We start from the raw sequence: 19,133 nt of genomic DNA, 5'->3' as shown, positions 1-19,133 counted from the left end.
GCCATGTGACGTCATACGCTCTGCCTCCGAGATGGCGGTGGGCATGCGCAGGACACATCGGCGGACAATATGGCCACCATTTGTTCTGAAAACTAATTTATGTATGCCCGAATATAGTTTTCGTATATTCGGGCATATAATAAATTAGTTGATTCGGACAAACTGCAGAATAAACTGATTTTCGTTGATTTGCAGGCTCATCCGAATCCGAAGGGCCTGTTCACATGATATCAGGTCCTGATCAGGTCCGGATCAGGTGCGGATCTGCAGACGCGGTGCTACTGATGCAGTGCATTTTGGCTGCGTTTTGCGTTTCCGGTCAGTTTCCTGACCGTACAAAATGTGACATGCAGTGTTTTTTCTGTCGTAACCTGAACTGCGCACGTGAGTAATGTAGCCCATAAAACACATAGGGATACATTGGGATGCATTTTTAGTGCAGTAGCATACGGATCAGGTCAGCACAGAAAACGGACGTCGTGTGAACAGGCCCTGAATGCACATGTCTAGTCAGTAGCAGGCAATCTGTCATTCATCAAAAATTCACTGCAGGTGTACATTTCTGGTTCAAGTGTTTTAAATCACAGTAATTGAATCACCACCAGTGAATGTTTAGTGAAAGTCACCTTTACTGCTTTATAAATATGTGTTCTAAGTGCTGACAGGGAGGCCTGGAAGAATAAACCAAAGCTCAAAAGCACACAACATTTGCTGACATATGTAACATACAATTTAGTTAGGGAAAAGTAATGGGCAGTGATTTGGCGGACCAGCAAGAAATGTATCTAATATAGAGGTTTTTGAGCTAAAATAATTTAAAGTGATAAAAAGTCACAGATACCGGTCTAAGACATTAATCAAATTCACAGGCAGGAAGAACAAGTGTGCCATTGTCTTCTGTCTGGAATTCTAGGTAGCACGTGCTGACCATGTTTTTGTCTGATCTCTGCCCCCTCCCAACATTTCACCAACTAGAAAATTGGACTTCAGCACTGCAGTCTGTTGCTTTCAGACCCTGCTGAGATCTAGAACTGCAACTCCAGTTGGACATCTACAGCCATGGATGAACACATGGAATCAGATGAACTTATCTTCTTTGTGAATGGCAAGAAAGTAAGTTTAAATGGTTACTTTTGTTTTGTTAAAATATTGGCTTAAGTGTAACATTCACTCTGAGACCTTTAATAAGATGCCACAAATAATCTTAAATTCACCAAAACACTTTCTCTGAACAAATCATACAGGGATCGTAAACATAATTTTGTGAGCATTATAGATGACATTGTGCATGAGTACTCTTTATTGTTTACTTATTTATCTAAATACTACACATTTTGTTACTTTCAAAACTTAGATTATTTGCATTACTAATGTGAATAAGCAAGCCTTGTTATGTACTGCATTAAATGTCTTTCAACAGACGTGTCTATTAACTGTCAGCAGACGCACAAACAAGACCTGTATACGGAACACAATTAACTTTTGCCTAGTTATGTTTTTTTATTTTAATTTATTAACTCCTCACAATATATTTCATCCAAATACATACAGTGTGTGTGTGCATATATAATGTGTGTGTGTGTATATATATATATATATTTATATATATATATATATATTTGTGTGTATTTATATAGCTTTATTTTTAAATGTCTAAGTCTTTAAATGTCTATATATGAGTTCTTCGGTAGTAGTTTAGCACCATGTGGGATGATTCCTTTTAAAGGCCAATTCCGACCAGAAGAAATCTCAGTTTTTGTCTAATCATCAGTGTGTACTATGCTGGCTTCCCGTATCTCTGAGGAACTTTACAGGTGAAACATTCCCCCCAGGTTTGTGTTTTCACCTTCCTTCTAGGAAGTTATTCTTCTGCTGAAAATAAAAGGGTTCAGTGTTTTTGAGCAGCTCCAGGAAATTTCACACCTAATGTGATTGATCTGATAAGACCTGACAATTAAATAGCCACATGCCAAAAATGTAGTGTATCACATTTGGGAATATGATACTAATTTACTGTTATTCTGAGCTAACACCCTAACAGCAAACTTCAATTTAATACCTAAACCTATTCCTGAAAACTGAAAGTTAGCCTAACCTCAATTTCTAAATCCATATGGATTAGGCTAGCTATCTACTAACATAATTGAACTTTGACCTAGCTAAAAAAAAAAACTGACCCTAAAGAAAACCTTAAAGCAAAGCTGTCAGTACCATAAAAGTACTAAACAGACTGCAGCTGTACAATGCAAGAACCTGGTGATACCTGTACATACCTTTACATGACCCTACAGAGACTGGTGGTAGCAAAAACCCCAGTCTACTGTATGATGGCTGATCTGTTCCCTCCTGCCTCCCTTATGTTACTGCTGGATTATTATTATCATGACTGGCGAGTTTGCCATGTAATAATTAAATGCTCAACACATATTTTTTTAATGGGTGGTCATAATACTACTTTAATACTGGCAGTTTTAAAATGGGTAAAATCACTGTAAAAAAAAACTGTAAATCCAGGTGTTAAAATGTTTTATTATCATTGGACTGATGTTAAGAGGTAAAACATTCTAACATTATTACGTGTCAAGTGGATACTCAAAGACTGTATAAATAACAAATACATGTGTATCTGGTGCAAATGAATTTGTGTGCAGCCAGGTGGCTGAAAGAAAATCATTCATGGGGGGATGAATTCTGTGACATTGGTTTTAATTAGGACAGCACAACCAAAAAAACAAAACACTAGGATACTTTCCAAATGTGCTTTATTACAACAATATGGTAAGAATGGGCCCTATTGACATGAGCAACATTTGTAAAGTACCATGCAGTTTGCCTCTCTTCCAAAACACAAATCCCATCTCCTGAAACAAGTATCCCATCTGGTGTGAATAAGCTATTAGCCTCTAATGAGCAACTCAAGTCTTTTTCCAATAAGCACAGATTTTGATTTATTCCCATTAAAAGGATCTGAAAGTAATATCTGATATGACTGATATATACACTGAGTGGCCAGATTATTATGACCACCCCATCAGTACTTCGTTGGGCCACGAGATAACTCCACAAGATGATATCGTTGGGCCGCCTGGTGACTCCACGAGATGTTGAAAGCTGATGCGAGGAATCTGACACTGGACTGTTGCCCTTCTGTTGTCTTGTACCAGCCTTGCCACTCTCCGTTCTGCCCTAACATTGACTAGTCGCTGACGGCCACAATTCGCACGTTCTGACCCAGATTTTCGGCTGACAGTCCAGTCTTTAAACACTTTAACAATGAGCCCCTCTTGAACATTTAACGAATTCTGCTGTTTTGCTGATTCTCGCTCCATGGCTCGCGCCAACAATCATCCCACGTTCAAAGGCTGTTAAATCGCGTTATTTACCCATATCTTCAGAAAAAAATCACTTCTACTGTCGTGGTAAACAACCTGCTTCCCTATTTATAATGGTCTGGCCCTCTAGCAACTTTAGCGCAAAATTATAGCTAATTATAGCTAATTTGCCTACAAACATCAGGTGGTCATAATAAACTGGCCACTCAGTGTATATATTTAACATTGCTATTATGCCACATATTCCTGGTGGTATTTTATTGTATTTAGCTATAGTTCCAACCAGGAATATTCCTCCCAACATTTAGTATTCAGACCAGTTACTGTACCCAGGACTGTATTTAAATACCATGATGTCCTATGCACACCCGTATGACACTCTTTTGTGCAAGGTCCGCCCCTTTTTTACAATCAGATCAAATCAACAATTATACAGTAGATCAAACTTTTTTTCTTTTGATGGCATGTATGTATGTAGATGTTTCTAGTCCAGTAGCCAACTAGATGGGTTGACGGGATAAAATGCTGCTTATGAATCTCTATATATCAAGTAGCATGCAGCTTTTTATTCATTTTAATGTAATAGCTGTGTAACATGGTTAGTGGCAAACACAGTGGAGTCTTTATAAAAGGGCACACTAGTCATAAATAGTTAGAACAGCATGAATCCTTAATATGGCCAATGAGTAGATTGCTAAGTGGTGTGTAGCATGCCATTGCTAATTAGTGCTTTAATTGTTTTTCCCCTAGCAGCTGCCCAAAACCAGTGAAGACAGGGGGTGTAACCTCATACTAGGAAAGCAGTACATGTAAGGTCAATGCATATGATGCAATAAAGTGTTTTTTAAAAATCACCAGAATTACCACTTTCTTATGTAATCTAATAAACACAATGAGCATACAATTAAGGTGCCCATACACCTTAAGGTGCCCATACACCTTACGACCATCGCAAGACTTTTGTCTTGCGATGGTCGTATGCTTATTGAAAGCTCGTACGATCTGGCCACCTTGGACGGGCAGATCGTACTTGCGATCATCGAAAGCCCGCCCCGCTGAGGGGCGGGCTTCCGATGACCGCAATGCAGAACGGGCAGTGTGCGCGTGCGCACACCGGCCCGTTCCTCAGCTATCGAACGAGCAGGCAGGTTTTCGAGCATGCTGGTTCAACAAAAGATGTGTGACCGTACAGTAGAAACGGTCGCACGCCTTCCATGCACTGTACGATTCTCGTACGATCGCGGGATTTCCCGCGATTCTCGTACGAGAATCGTACAGTGTATGGGCACCTTTACAATTATCTGCAGATTTTCTGTGGTCAGATGGAGAAAGTGCAACAGATTGGCCCAGGTGGAGATTACTCCATCCACACAGTTAAGTGTAGATGGAGGAATCTGTTGCACCTTTTCCATCTGACCACAGAAAATCTGCAGATAATTGTAAGGTGTATGGCCAACTTAACAAAGATACGGTGAAGAACATCTTTTTTGCCTTTATATGTGTGCCACAAGTTAATTATTTAACATTACCACCTATGTACACTAGTCAGCAAGTCTCGTGTCTCTTTATTTAACCTTTATTTCTGAATCACAGATAACTGAACAGAAGGCAGACCCAGAGGTAATGTTGCTACCTTACCTGAGAAGAAAATGTATCCTTGTATCTAAACAGTGATTATTTAAAAACCATGATAAAGGATGATCAAATATCAAAATTTGACCTACAGTATATGCCAATTTAATGAATGGGGTAGATTTACTAAAAGGTCTTTAGGCTGTTCACTGAGCAAAAGGAAATTGCTCTTTGCAAACAAAGTTTCATTAAGCTTAGTGAATGTGGTGAAAATTCACTTTCCAAAGAACACCCAATCAAGTTCAAGGAAATATAAAAGTTCACGAGTTTGGCTCGTGTAGCACCCTGCTGGAAAGAGTGCTATTAAACTTATTATTATCAGATTGTATGCAGTCTGATGCTGACTTGTAGTTCCTGCTCATTTGGCGTCCCCTAAACAATCTGCCATCATTTGCATCTGTCTGCTGCTATGTGTACTGCAGGGTGTACCCTGTATACAGAACAGAGCAACCAATGAGGGATTGATATGAGTGGAAAACCCCTTTCCAGCCAATCAATATTGTCTGAGAGATGGCTAGGCCTGAAGCCTGGGGACTAGCCGAGTAGTTACACTGGAGCTTGATGGGTGCAGGCCCAGTGGTTACTACTGTTATTACTGTGTCAGGTGTTCTACCTGCTGTGCATGGGATCGATAACCACACTCTGCAATGTAATGGGGTCTGCATCTTCCTGGTGATCTTAACCCTCAACCTCTCTCCCTGAAGTTCTGCAATACAAGTTCTAAACATCATGTCTTCAGTCTTGACATCACCATAAAGGACGGTAAGTGCCGATGGGCAAAAGCGAGTGAATTTAACCCTAGACAAGAAGATTTCGGAGTTACTGTAACCCATAGCAACCGACCCTAGTACTCAAGGTGTGCTGGTGTGCTATGGATCCATTATAGAGGTTTCTTACAGAGGAAATACAGGGAGACCTATTAGTTATTTTACTGTAGATCACCTGTTGGGAGCCAACCATAGTGTTCTCCTGTGCTGGCACAGGATGCGATATGCTCACCGAATAAGGGGAACGCTACACTTACACGTGATTGGAAAACTGAAGCCAACAGAGATTCACTTAATTTACTAAGCTAAGTGAAAATTCAGTTTGCTAAGTGAACAGCCTATACTTTACTTTAGTAAATCAGCCTTATTGTGTCCACTTTGCCAAGCTGTTACCACCCATATTTCATTTGAGTTGAGATCTGTTCACAATGGGTTTGTAAGTGGTGGCTTTGCACTACATATTGAATTCTGTGAAGTGCTGGATAGTGTATATGAGCTTCTGGAATTATAGCTGAATTTGAGGCTATAAGATACCATAATGTCTTCCTTCAACACCAGTTGTGTGTGTATTGGCTGGTGTACATTTCCAATAATGGTCTTCACAGTCAAGTAAAATGAAATAATGTCAGATCTCATGTTGCATTCTTTTAGTGGCTATATTGACCACCTTATTTGTTTGCCCCAAACTGGCTGTCAGGGAAAAGTGTGAATGGTCTGATACAAGTGCAGATTAGGGGTTAGGTGGATAGTGTGGTAATCTTATACTTTTATCTCCCCAGGTAGCAGTTTCAAAGTTTCCTGCTGCCTTCCATATCCGTTTCCTTGCTCTGAAATCTCTATAGTTAAAAATTATTTTCCCATAAATTTGTACAGCAATTTGGTGATTCACATTTAAACATCTACACAAAATTTAAAGACAGTTATGTTGATAATAATAACATTGAACATGTTATTGATAAGCACAGTAACATGGATACCTACTGCAGCGCTGAACACTGAAAAATGGCCTGGCCAGGAAGGGGGTCTAAACACCTGGTCTTGAAGTGGTTAAAGACAAACCAATGGTATGAACACAGCACTTTGTAGCCAGAAATATTCAAACCCATATTCATCTAATTTCATTCGCTATTAAACCATTCGTAAGGAAAAACATCCCTGAAGGAGAGTTTCCTTTTAACCCCAAATCTATGTTGGGATTTTTATTTGATCCCAGCAAATTTCTACACCTCACTGCTTTTTATATTATCTTCTTTTTTTTTGCTAACTTACATTGGTCCACCTTGCCTTAATGTATGTGTCCACATCGGATATCCAGAGGGCTGCTGAGAATGCTGAAAATCACTGTAGTAGTCTGCGGTACATACAGTAAAGCCATACTCTTGTGCAGGGGTAGCCAAACTGCGGCCCTCCAGCTGTGGTGAAACCACAAATCCCATGATGCAACTCTCTCCAGGAGTCATGTCTGTGGCTGGGAGAACCTTGCAATGCCTCATGGGATTTATAATTCCACCACAGCTGGAGGGCCGGAGTTTGGCTACCCCTGCTCTTGTGGGTGCTGCTCCAGTGGTTTCCCCTCTGCTCACTAAACACAAAAAGTCACTCATTCTGCACCGCCACTATACAGAAAATGCCTTTTTTAGTTCACAGACTGATTCTCTGTGTAATGCTCTGGACTACAAATCCCAGAGACGTCAAGCTTATCCCAAGGATGAGCCCAGCTGTAAAGCTTGGCAAAACTTTAATTTCTATTTGTTGTCTGTTCTTGCAGTAAACTTCAAGGAAACTGACCCAGTAGCATTAAAAGTACTTTACGTGGCGAAAATGCTGCGTGTACAAACTTGGTTACAGGAAAAAAGCAAACAAATACATAAACAAGACATACAGGCTGCTACAAACATTCACATGCACCCACTACACTATCTTCTAGTGCATGTATGATTTCTAGGAGGGGAAACACTGAAAATGTACTTAGCTCAGGCTGCAGGCTCCACAAATTCCACGATGAGCAGGACTTCTCAGCCTAGGAAAAATGGCTTCTCTGCTAAATCCTTTGTATGTCCTGGTCTTGAAGCAAGTCCTCTCGTCTTGTGAAGCGCCCTCGTACTGTCCCCCTCCTGTGAAGCCCTCGTCTGGTGAAGTGCAGTGCTTCTCAACCTTTCAGCTACTGGCTTTTTATTGAGAGAAAACTGGCCTAAAACTTTGGAAGTGCTGCCCCTTTCACCTTTAGGAAAATGCAATACATTTCACTTTCCCACCTCTAGTTGGCAGCATTGTACCATAAATTGCCATCAGTAGTCCAGATTTGATTTGAGTCTTGACCAGGCTAGGTGTGACTGTTTACGATCACCATCCCATTGTGATACGAATCAATACAGGACAAGCTACACCATTGTGAAAAACCAGTTTGGTTTGTTTAGGTGGCACCTTCCATTGTATGAACCCAGTTTTCTATCAACAAACAAACAAAACCTCCGTCTCTATTGCAAATCTATGTGTGCCTGAAAAAGCCCACTAAGATATATCGCAACACATTCTCAGATGGGGATTGAGACATAATCTGCCCCTTCTCTCGCCCTTGTCCAATCGGTGAACAAGGGAAGCAAATCTGCTAATACACCCCCAATTCTCTCACAGCAATTTAGCTGCTACCTCTTTAACTTTCTAAGACTTCTACCCATCACAGAAAATACTTGCACACAAACACCAATATGTACATACTTAAAGGGATTAGACTTAAGCCATTGCATGTAAAACATTAACTTCTGGATTGCAGATCATTTTTGACAGATATGGAATTAAGTGTTTGATTTTTTTATTTGATCTGAACATTCAAACTGATCTCAAATATCCATGTATACTAAATCTGTAGAATTTAATTTTATTTCACCAGTAGCATTTCATTCGAAAAACTTAAAGGAGAACTATGGGGTCAGTGTTTTTCCCCATAGTTCTCCTTAGGGTAACGGGAGGACACAAACTAGCATCCTTCTGTCACCCTAAGCTCAGTATACTGAGACGCCGCAGCCGGAGCGGATCCCGACGTAGATGACGGGAGCCGCCCAACTGCGTGAGTGACAGCTGGCTCTGCCTATCTAGAGTCAGAGCCAGCTGTACCCGCCCCCTCCCCCGTCCGTTCCGCCAGTCAGCGCTGGCAGATCGGAGCGGGGAGAGGGGAATGCAGCCCCTCCCCCTGTCACGGCAGAGAGCCGTGACAGGATCAAGAGATGAGCGAACCTGGTATGTGTTCGCTCACCTCCCGATCTACTGAGCCGACCTGTGGCATGTTTGTCCAATTATCTGATTTATTTATTTATTTGGGGGGGGGGGGTCAAATTGATGATCACTTTGGACTGTAGTGTCGAAAAAAATAGAAGGTGCCGGATGGAAACGAAATTCTGACAGTGAATGTGGCTTTCGTCTGGAAAACTCCATCCATTCTAAAATCGGATGTCAAAATCAAGCAAAATGTCAAAAAGACATTCATCAAGTCTCTGATAACATTATCAAATGTTCCAAAAGCAAAAATCTACCAGTGTATGGCCAGCTTTACTCTTAAACTGACAAGAGTATTAATAGGGATTGTTTTTGTTTTTTTATAACAGCTACTATTTTTATCTCTAACAGAGATGAATTATTAGATTTTCCAGATTTAGTAGTTAACTTAGTTTAGGTCAATTCAATTTAATTCATCCAAAAGCAAAGTGCCCACTAGTTTTCTTTCAACCTTTCCAGCTGGGCAGAACAACTGTTATCTCTAAATTAGAGAACATCACTTAGATTACTGATTATTTTTGGGGGCGGGTTTATACTCCCAAAGTCATATTAATGCAATCACAACCAGTAACTTAAGTATTGTACTGACACAACCAGAAACCTCTGCAGAGATACAATGTATACCGTACTGACACAAACACAAACATGTTCCCAGAAACACAATCTGTTCAGTACTGACACAACCAGAAACATGTCTGCAGACCCAGTCAACACTGTACTGACACAACTAGAAACGTGTCCACAAAGACACAATCTGTACCATACTGACACAACCAAAATCGTTCTCAGAAACACAAGCTGTACCGTACTGGCACAATGACAAACATGCCTGCAGATACAATCAGTACTGTACTAACACAACCAGAAACATGTCCACATAGACACAATCTATACCACACTGAAACAAGCATAAATGTGTCCGCAAAGACACAATCTGTACCATACTGACACAACCAGAAATCTGTCCACAAAGATACAATCTGTACCGTACGGACACAAACCAGAAATGTGTTCACAATGACACAATCTGTGCCATACTGTTACAAGCAGAAATGTGTCCACAAAGACACAATCTGTACCATACTGACACAAGAAATGTGTTCACAAAGACACAATCTGTACCATACTGACACAACCACAAATGTGTACAGAAAGACACAATCTGTACCATACTGACAACCAGAAATGTGTCCACAAAGACACAATCTGTACCATACTGACACCACAAGAAAGGTTCACAGAGACGAAATCTGTACTATACGGCAGGGGCGTCCCGAGGCCGTGTGTCACCCGGAGCAGATACCGAGTGACACCCCACCGTGAAGTCATCGCGCATGTGCGGCCATCTTGTTGATAAGGTATGCCACCGGGTCCCCTTCTCTCTCTCCTGCAGCTGTCGGGCTCTCGGTCCATGACCGAGTGCCCAACTTTTCAGAGGGGCTGACACCAAAATGACTGTCAGTTATTTTGGTGTCAGCACTGCAATGCTCTGTGCTATAGCTGATGTGGCCTAGCCATGAGTATATTTTCTTCTCACTATGACCCAGTAAACTAGAAGCAGTTTTATTAAGTGAAGCAATGCACAGTGCATTGATGTTCAAAGTGCTGTAATCATTAACAACTAAATGTGTTTTCTGTGTAGTAAATATTGCCATGAAATATTGTTTGTTTAGGTTACAAGAAAACTGTCATGCCAGACCGTAGAAGGCGGCACTGCTGACCTCGCTTCAGAAGATGCTAGTTGTCAGGCTGTTCTTCTGTCCATTTTCTTTAATACTTTGAGTCAATGACTAGGGCAGGCTCCTCTAAAACGAAGGGAGGTGTCCTAATTTGTGTGCCCTGGGCTAGGCCAATATTCTGCTATTCTTTTTAATAGCCTTGGATGCGAATAACTACCCATGAAGGTTTGCAATTAAAGTATTGTATATAGCAGTAATTATTCAGGTATATACTACTGCTACTTTCATTATTTATGTTGATTTATCACACCACTCCAATTACTAATTTCCACATTTTTAACCCATTTTTTGAAGTGGCAAACTTGTTGTTTATATTTTATTCAGTTAAAACATATCTATCATGTTGCTTAAAAAATTATTTAACTTCGACAGTCTTGTTGTTGAGACACATACACTGGCTGGCAGGAAAGCACTGGATGATATACAAAAAAACAATTGACATAAAATTCCTTGACAATGATTTCCCAGTACGTTTGACAGGTACTAAATATGGCTGTGGAGGAGGTGGCTGTGGATCCTGCACTGTGATGATATCGCATATCCATCCTGTTTCCAAGAAGATCACGTATCCAACCCACTAATGCATAAGGGTGTATCGCATTATATCGTGTGTAGATAAGCTGATCTGTTATTTTATGATGCAATTAAGAAATTAAGATACTAATTAGTTAGATTAAAAAACATAGACACTCACCCACAGAATCCAGCATTGTCCTACTGCAACCTGCTGCTTCACTGCCACAAGCTGGGTCCTGCCCCACAATCTTCATCCCTGATGTCATCAGGAGCTGGCTGTCTCTTCTGGGTTCTTGCAGCCGGTCCCTGATGATGCACCATGAGGTCCGCTGCTGTGTTTCCCTTCTCCTGCAGCCTCCTGGGATATGTAATAGGGAAATCCCAGGTGGCTGCGGGAGCAGGGAGATGTCAGGCAGGGTCAAATGAAAGTCCACTTTAAGTTCAATGTTCATTTGGAAGGACAGTGATTTAATGCTGTCAGAAAAGGTTTATGATACAGCCCTTTGCCCAGTGTGATTTCTTTTTTGCCAAATAAATAAGCTGTACAAGGACTTCATTATATATTTGGAGCATTTTAAAACCTTAACATTGTGTAGACATTACTCAGCCAACGCCTGTCTACTATCTATTTGTTCTCTACATGGTGCAGCTGTTACTACAGTGGAAGGAATTGGAAGCACAGCCACTAGACTACATCCAGTACAGGTGATGACAACGTGCTTTACATAGCTTTATTATGCATAGCTGCATTATTTAAAATAACTAAAATTAAAGCACATAGCAATACATGAAAATGTTCCAACACTTTTACAGAAAATTAGATATTTAAAATGTATGCAACTTTACTGTCTGTTGTATTGGGTACGTAAACTGCCACTGGAGGCAAAATTACTGTTGCTGGCTTCCTTTATATGGCATCAGTAGACAGAAAATAAGTCATGTATTGTAATATATACACACAGTGTTAGATCCATTGATATATTGCGGTCACATTTCTTTGTAATATATCATAGGAAAGGATAGCAAAAGCCCATGGCTCTCAGTGTGGATTCTGTAGCCCAGGAATGGTGATGTCCATGTACTCACTATTGAGGAACCACCCAGAGCCCACTTTAGAAGAAATATATGAAGCCTTAGGAGGTAAGATCTTATAACTATTGTTTCAACTACAGGCACAATACTGTCAGCTATTTATTTTTTGGACACATTTAACATGGTACCTTGTTTCCCAAAAAAGGAAACCTTTGTCGTTGTACAGGATATAGACCAATAATTGATGGCTGCAAGACCTTTTGCAAGGTGAGCTTTGGATTTTGGAGTGATAATTACAAAGTTGGGGTCCCTTAATAATGCCCTCATCAATAATTTAACTGGATACGCCAGATGCTTAAACTTAAGATTACATAGGTCTACCACACTACCTAACTCTGTAGAAGTGCAGTATATATATATGATACTTTATGCAGTTACTGTGAATGTAGCTAATATGATAAAGCATATGTATTAAATGTGAAAGTATGTTTTCCCATTGTGACTATAGTTCTACAACAGTTCTAGCAGTACATGAGCATTGACGTTATGCAAACTGATACTATTCATTGTATTGTACACTGATGATATAGCACAGTTAAAATCGTAAAACTTTTACAAAACTGTATTTCAGGGCTGTCAAATTGAATCAAAGGCCATTGTTCCACTGAAATGTTGAGATGTATATAATTATGAGATAATACATTTAGTTCACTATGCACTGTCATAAAATGATTACCTTTTAATGGCCCTTCAGTGGTACTGTTGGACAGCTCTGTAAAAAAACTAGCATGTATTTGTGTCTCCTGTATATACTGTATGTTAAATATATTTTGGTACAAAAATGTACATGGGCACCTCTCTTAGCATTATCTCCGAATTAAGTACCTTAGCCCCAATTGGCAAACACAAACATTTCCCAGCACACTAGACATGTCAATTTATTTTGGTTCCTTTCATTCCGGATGTAAAGTCCGACACAATTTTGTGAATTCAGACATTTGGATGCATCTAAATGTCTGAATTCCAGTGAGGCCAAATACAAGGAATCCAAATGTTCTTTTAACAAAATTTCGGATCATCCGAATTTCATTCAAAATTAAACTAAATCGGGCATGTGTTTTCTGGCCAATCAGAAAACCTTGTCTGAAACGAAATTCCGAAAGATCTGAATCCGAATAACAAAATGAATTGGCGGCCGGACCCGAAAGTAAGAAAAATCTGAAATGAAACAATTTTTTTGCCGACCCCACATGCTTACAGCACACTAACCAGCTAGCCTGAAAAAAAATCAAATGACACTGTCTAACACTTTGCGGTAAAACAGAGCTTTTAGTTGCACAACCTTTACAAAATATGTGAAAGCCACACTGCCTCATCACACTGCCCCTCTGTGTAGTGTGGTTCTAACTCTAATCTATGAGAGCCTCCATCATGGAGCATATATAGCAAAGGATAAATTGAGTGCAGGTTTGCCAGGAGGTAGCTCAAGCATCCTTAAAGACACAGGAACACACCAGAAGCCCCACACATCACAATGGAAGCTGAAGCCCCCAGTGTGTGCGCACACAAAATCCAACAAGTGAAACAAATGGCAAACGCACACATCAACCTTTCAAAGTAAGGTGCACATGGAAGGGCTTTACAAAGTTCAAAAAAACAAAAAATTCCCAGTACAATGGGATGCCACAGTCTTCATGTAGAACAGAAAAAGAAGCAAAAGACTCATACATGTTATAGAATCGAACCAAAATCCTGTTTTATTAAACCAGAAATTGAAAGAAATTGAAAGAAATGGAAAGATTGACCCCATATTGGTCACTATTGAAAGCAACTCTAGTTTTTATTGATTGATTGATTTTTTGATCAATTATCTCTTATGACTGCATATCTTTTAATTTATCTGGTTTCTATTGTTTAGAGATCAACTTAAATCTAGGCCATTACCTTACTGCTTGTACTCTAAGACACATATTAAGTTATTCTTTTCAGTGGCTACAGCAATACTGTGTTTGTTTGTCCAGGAGGTTAACTGCTGTAGAAGTGAACAGAACATGCACAATGATCAAGTGGAAGATGATGTGAGTACAAAACAACACCATTTTATCCCTTTTCCTGCAAAATTTGCCAAAATTTGAGCTGTGGATGGCCCTGTCAGCACCATATAGGTCAACAAAGGCGGATTAAATGTGGGTGTAACATGAAACATAGTCAGAAAATTGCACCTAGGCTTTAATATATTCATTTACATTTTTTTTAATAAGATAAGACTGCAGTATCTCATAGCATTCAATCAGAAATCATCTATTATTGACTGTACCCCAGATACGTAAAATCTGACTGGTAATTATTTCACTTCACAAATCACCATGCCTCTCGCTTTACAACTCATTGCTCATATAATCACAAATGCTTAAAAAAAATACAGTATGATCAACAAACACCCACGTTACCACATTATCGAGAAACCAGCTGCTCGCTACCCTGTATGCTGACAGAGACCCTGTACAGAGTGCAAGTGTTATGTGCAATTATTAGCATCTCACTTTACTGTAGTCACATTAGAAAGACATAATTCTTATCAGTTGCTAAAGGTCACATGATTTTTTTACAGTATTTTTACGTTTGCTCCTTTCCTGGTATTATTGAATTACACAGTACAGAGGCAGTAGCCACCAAAATGTCAGAATATTATAGTGATATTTGTGAAGCAAACATGTAATTAGTTTGCTGTTGGTTACTGTACTTATTAAAAAGAAGATATGCTTGATTTCAACAGGTTCAAACAAGAATATGGCAATGTTTAATCTATAAATTACTACATATAACTGTGTATCTGACAAAAAAAAAGGATGGTTTCAGGCAGTCTACCATTGCTCTACAGAACCAGTGCATACACTGCCTGGCCAAAAATAAAGTCGCACACTCTTAGACCGCATTTAGCTTAAGCAGTATAGCTTGTGTATAGGTAGACCAACGAGGAGGGAGTACATGCACAACGGCAGGCAAGGACTACTGTACATCGTTCTCGTCCTAGGCGAAAAATAAGTTAATAAAAGGGTGCACCAGCAAATAAGGTATTCAATGTATGTAAAAAACAGTAAATATGTTTAAATGTGGAAGAGAGAGGGGGAAGCAAACAAAAGAAGGAAAGTGAAAGGTTCGCTTTAAAGAGAAACATTTTACAGTATACTGTAGTTCACTTCTCACACTCAAATGGAGTGTTTCAAACTTTTTAACAAGACCATCTCTATTTTGTTATTAGATAGTGACATTACATTTGGACAAAGAAGAATGTTTACCATTGGACCCATCACAAGAATTAATTTTTCCTCCCGAGCTAATTGTGAGTTATTTGGTTTCTCAAAGAAACAAGTCTTTAATTGTGTTTTGTTATTGGACTAATTACATTATTTATTATGTATGAATGCATGATACTACAAGCTGAACTATGCTTTTTTTTATTTATACAAGAATTTGGGTTACTTTAAGACATCAGGGTAGCTTTATTATACACAAGTCATTGCTGTGCCACCCTTGGTAGCATTGCCTTCCTAGGCCCTTGTCAATGTTGGCTATATGGAAATTAGTCCTAGTTACACTCATTTTTAGTATTGGTGAAAGGTCATAGTGAAAGCATTTTGATATAGCCAATTGAACTGGATATGTCTGCTCCCATAGGCTGTAAGACCGATCATAGAGAGGGCATTGGATATTGGACCCTTTGGGAATGTAGTTATTTGCTCAAACATTTAGGAGATAAATATTGGAAACCTGCAGGAAAAAATATAAGTTGTGGATAAGTCAGTAAAGACTTTCCAATAAAAAGGTAGTAAAGCTCAATCAGTTTTTGATACATAGCGGTTAAAGGTTTGAGAAACTCAATGGATTATCTCCCTCTCTTTCTAAAGAAATTGAAAGTCTACTTAAAAAAGATCAACTCGTAATAACTCCAACATTAAGCTATAGTTTGAGACATATGAGGTAATTCATACTGTTAGGATATATGTATATTATATATCCTTTTTTTGCCATTAGCAGATGTCTGAAAAGCAAAATCCACAGACCCTGGTCTTTCAGGGAGAAAAAGTGAAATGGATTACAGTTTTTAACCTTGAGGAACTTTTAGATCTGAAATGTAAATATCCACAGGCACCTCTTGTAGTAGGAAATACTGGCATTGGTAAGTATAACACCAAAGAGCCTGTCTTGTCTGCAGTGAATGTATTATATAGTCAGCTGTTTTTAAATGAGATTTGATATAAACAATGTAATTAAAGAAAGTTAAAGTGGGCCTAAACTGAAAAAAAAAAAAAACTGCTAGAAAGTGAATGCCTTTTCTGTTTACAAAAAAAAATCTAAAGTCGCCCCTGCCACAAAAATGCTTATTTTTGCTTCTAGCAGTTTTTTATTTAGTGTAAACTGCCTGCACCACATGCACATTGCTGTGTACAACCCAGCTCATTACCAGTATATATAAAATTCGGGGTGCTGGGGACAATGTCCCGGAACAGAGGTTGCAGAATCAGTGACTGCCCAACGGCTGACACGAAAGATGCCTTGAAGAAGATGAAGCAAAGATGGGGAGTGCGCGGCAATTGCATCACTGGAGATTGGCACTCTAGAAGGTAAGTGTGCAATAATGTGCAAGTATTCGGTGTATATACTTGCATATTATGGACATAGCCCACCTATCACAAAATGCATTGCACTATTTACCTATTTTTGCTGTTAGAACTTTATTGAAATGTCACAAGTTATATTCATTAAGCTATGTCACCACAGGGTGGTGCACAGTGGTTGTATCGCATTGCACCACCTTGCACTGAATTAAAATACAGCAAGCAGTTTGCGGTGGTCTAAACTAAACCAACGGAGACAAGACAAATTCCCTTGTCTGTGCATTCGGGCTGCACTGGAAAAAGCCAGTGCAGCCCTAATGCATCTGGTGTACAATGTATCTGGTATACAATGCATCTGGTTGTACAATGTATCTGGTATACAATGCATCTGGTGTACAATGTATCTGGTATACAATGCATCTGGTTGTACAATGTATCTGGTATACAATGCATCTGGTGTACAATGTATCTGGTGTACAATGTATCTGGTATACATTGCATCTGGTTGTACAATGGCAGTGCTTTACTGTTTTTTTTTTACAATGCGAGTCTCCCGGCCAAAGTAAACAATGCACTTCTTATGTTTCCTATATCTTATCTCATCAGTTATTAAGCAGCAAGGCTTAGTGATTGCAGTGGGACACAAAGCTTAACATAGTGTATATTGTAGAAATCTGTATATTTAATACAAATAAGGAAATGGAAGTGCAAGCTTATAAAAATGTGAAAGTTACTTGAAGATAAACAATGTGATAATAACTCAATTTCAGCTGTTGAGTAACTATATAATGTCTCCATATAGCACTGTGATTTCAGAAACTCAGAGTTCATCAAGAAATGTGTTAGCTAAGCATCATCCCTGTCTTATAATTTTAGCCAGCCATACTTTACAAATAACTGATCATCAGTTTCTGAATATATATTATTAAACGCTGTAACTTTTTTCTTTAGGGCCAGAGATTAAGTTTAAAGGAGTTTTTCATCCAGTGATCATTTCCATTGAAAAGATTGCTGATCTGCACGCTGTGAAGTATACAAAGGATGGTATGTGTTGTATTGTGTAGGTACATGTTTTGAATAGCTATATGGAATGTCACTCTTTTGGGAATCATCACTGGTTAATAGTGAAAAAAAGGAAGTGGGAGATTACTGGGCCAGGCTTTTCAAAAGGCAAGATGGACAAAAATTGCTTAAAATAGCAAATGGGATATAGAAAAGACTAGCACTAGGAATGTGGAATTTCTCTGCTCTTTAACCTTCTCCACCAACATTGCATAAATTGGTGATATAAATATTCATACCAATAGAACAATCTTAAAAAACTGACACTTACAGATAAGAGTACAGATTCAGCCTCGGATGTCAGTGTTTGTTTACTTTTGGTTGAGGCCCAATTCAAGACAAAACTTTTGTTTTAGTTTTTGACAAAGTAGATAAGGACATCAACCTCTGTCAGGTAGGTTTCTATAACCATTGGAGAGATTTTTCCTCATTTCCTGTTTGTTCACCAAGGCAGGGAGTAAGCAAAACATTTACAATGAGGACAAAAACAGTAATAATCATTTTGTTGTAGATTGTGAAAGTGTAAGACCCTCTGTCGGGTTTTATTGCTGTCTGTGTCTCTTTTGTGACCTATCTTTTCCTGTTTGGTCACCATGATGGGAAATGAGCAGAAACTTCCCCAACAGGGACAGATGACAATGAAATGTGACCCCACTCTAACCAAAACAAAAAATATGCTGTGACTGGCTTGTTGGGATTTAACTAGGGATGCACCGATTCCACTTTTTTAAGACCGAGTACGAGATACTTTTTTCAAGTACTCACCGGTACCAATTACCGATTTCCTAAATGGACAGGTCACATTTTTTCTAAAGCAATATAAAATCATGATTTTAGGTCAGTTTCTTAATATTATGAAGAACATGAACATGAAATGAACATTTATCATGCCATTGCTAACTAAGGCTTGTATCCCCATAGTGGGGGAAAATAGATGAGCACATGTAGAGACTCCAGACCAGAACATTGTATAGTGTGGCACAGCTATATCCAATTCTGCATACCTGGCTTTATATTATAAGAACTTTATAATATAAAGCCAGGTATGCAGAATTGGATATAGCTGTGCCACACTATACAATAATCTGGTCTGGAGTCTCTACATGTGCTCATCTATTTTCCCCCACTATGGGGATACAAGCCTTAGTTAGCAATGGCATG

At 39.1% G+C, this 19,133-nt stretch overlaps 1 protein-coding gene across 1 annotated transcript in view; it reads left to right on the top strand.

Moving 5' to 3' along the window:
* Positions 1-1,050: 1,050 nt before the first annotated feature.
* LOC108799582 (aldehyde oxidase-like) overlaps positions 1,051-19,133 on the top strand; it is a gene marked incomplete at its 3' end in the record, with an annotated part of 57,982 nt that continues 39,899 nt past the window's right edge. Inside the window, exons 1-10 of the mRNA XM_018571463.1 lie at positions 1,051-1,113; positions 4,926-4,983; positions 11,212-11,308; positions 11,856-11,964; positions 12,273-12,399; positions 12,497-12,558; positions 14,256-14,369; positions 15,554-15,634; positions 16,327-16,471; positions 17,862-17,954. Of these exons, the coding sequence (XP_018426965.1) occupies positions 1,060-1,113; positions 4,926-4,983; positions 11,212-11,308; positions 11,856-11,964; positions 12,273-12,399; positions 12,497-12,558; positions 14,256-14,369; positions 15,554-15,634; positions 16,327-16,471; positions 17,862-17,954 (940 nt within the window). The remainder of the gene's footprint in view (positions 1,114-4,925; positions 4,984-11,211; positions 11,309-11,855; positions 11,965-12,272; positions 12,400-12,496; positions 12,559-14,255; positions 14,370-15,553; positions 15,635-16,326; positions 16,472-17,861; positions 17,955-19,133) is intronic.

The sequence above is a fragment of the Nanorana parkeri genome, unplaced genomic scaffold, assembly GCF_000935625.1.
Source record: "Nanorana parkeri isolate BGI_ZX_2015 unplaced genomic scaffold, ASM93562v1 scaffold1763, whole genome shotgun sequence".
Taxonomy (NCBI): Eukaryota; Metazoa; Chordata; class Amphibia; order Anura; family Dicroglossidae; genus Nanorana; species Nanorana parkeri.
This window is presented reverse-complemented; position numbering and strand designations above follow the sequence as displayed.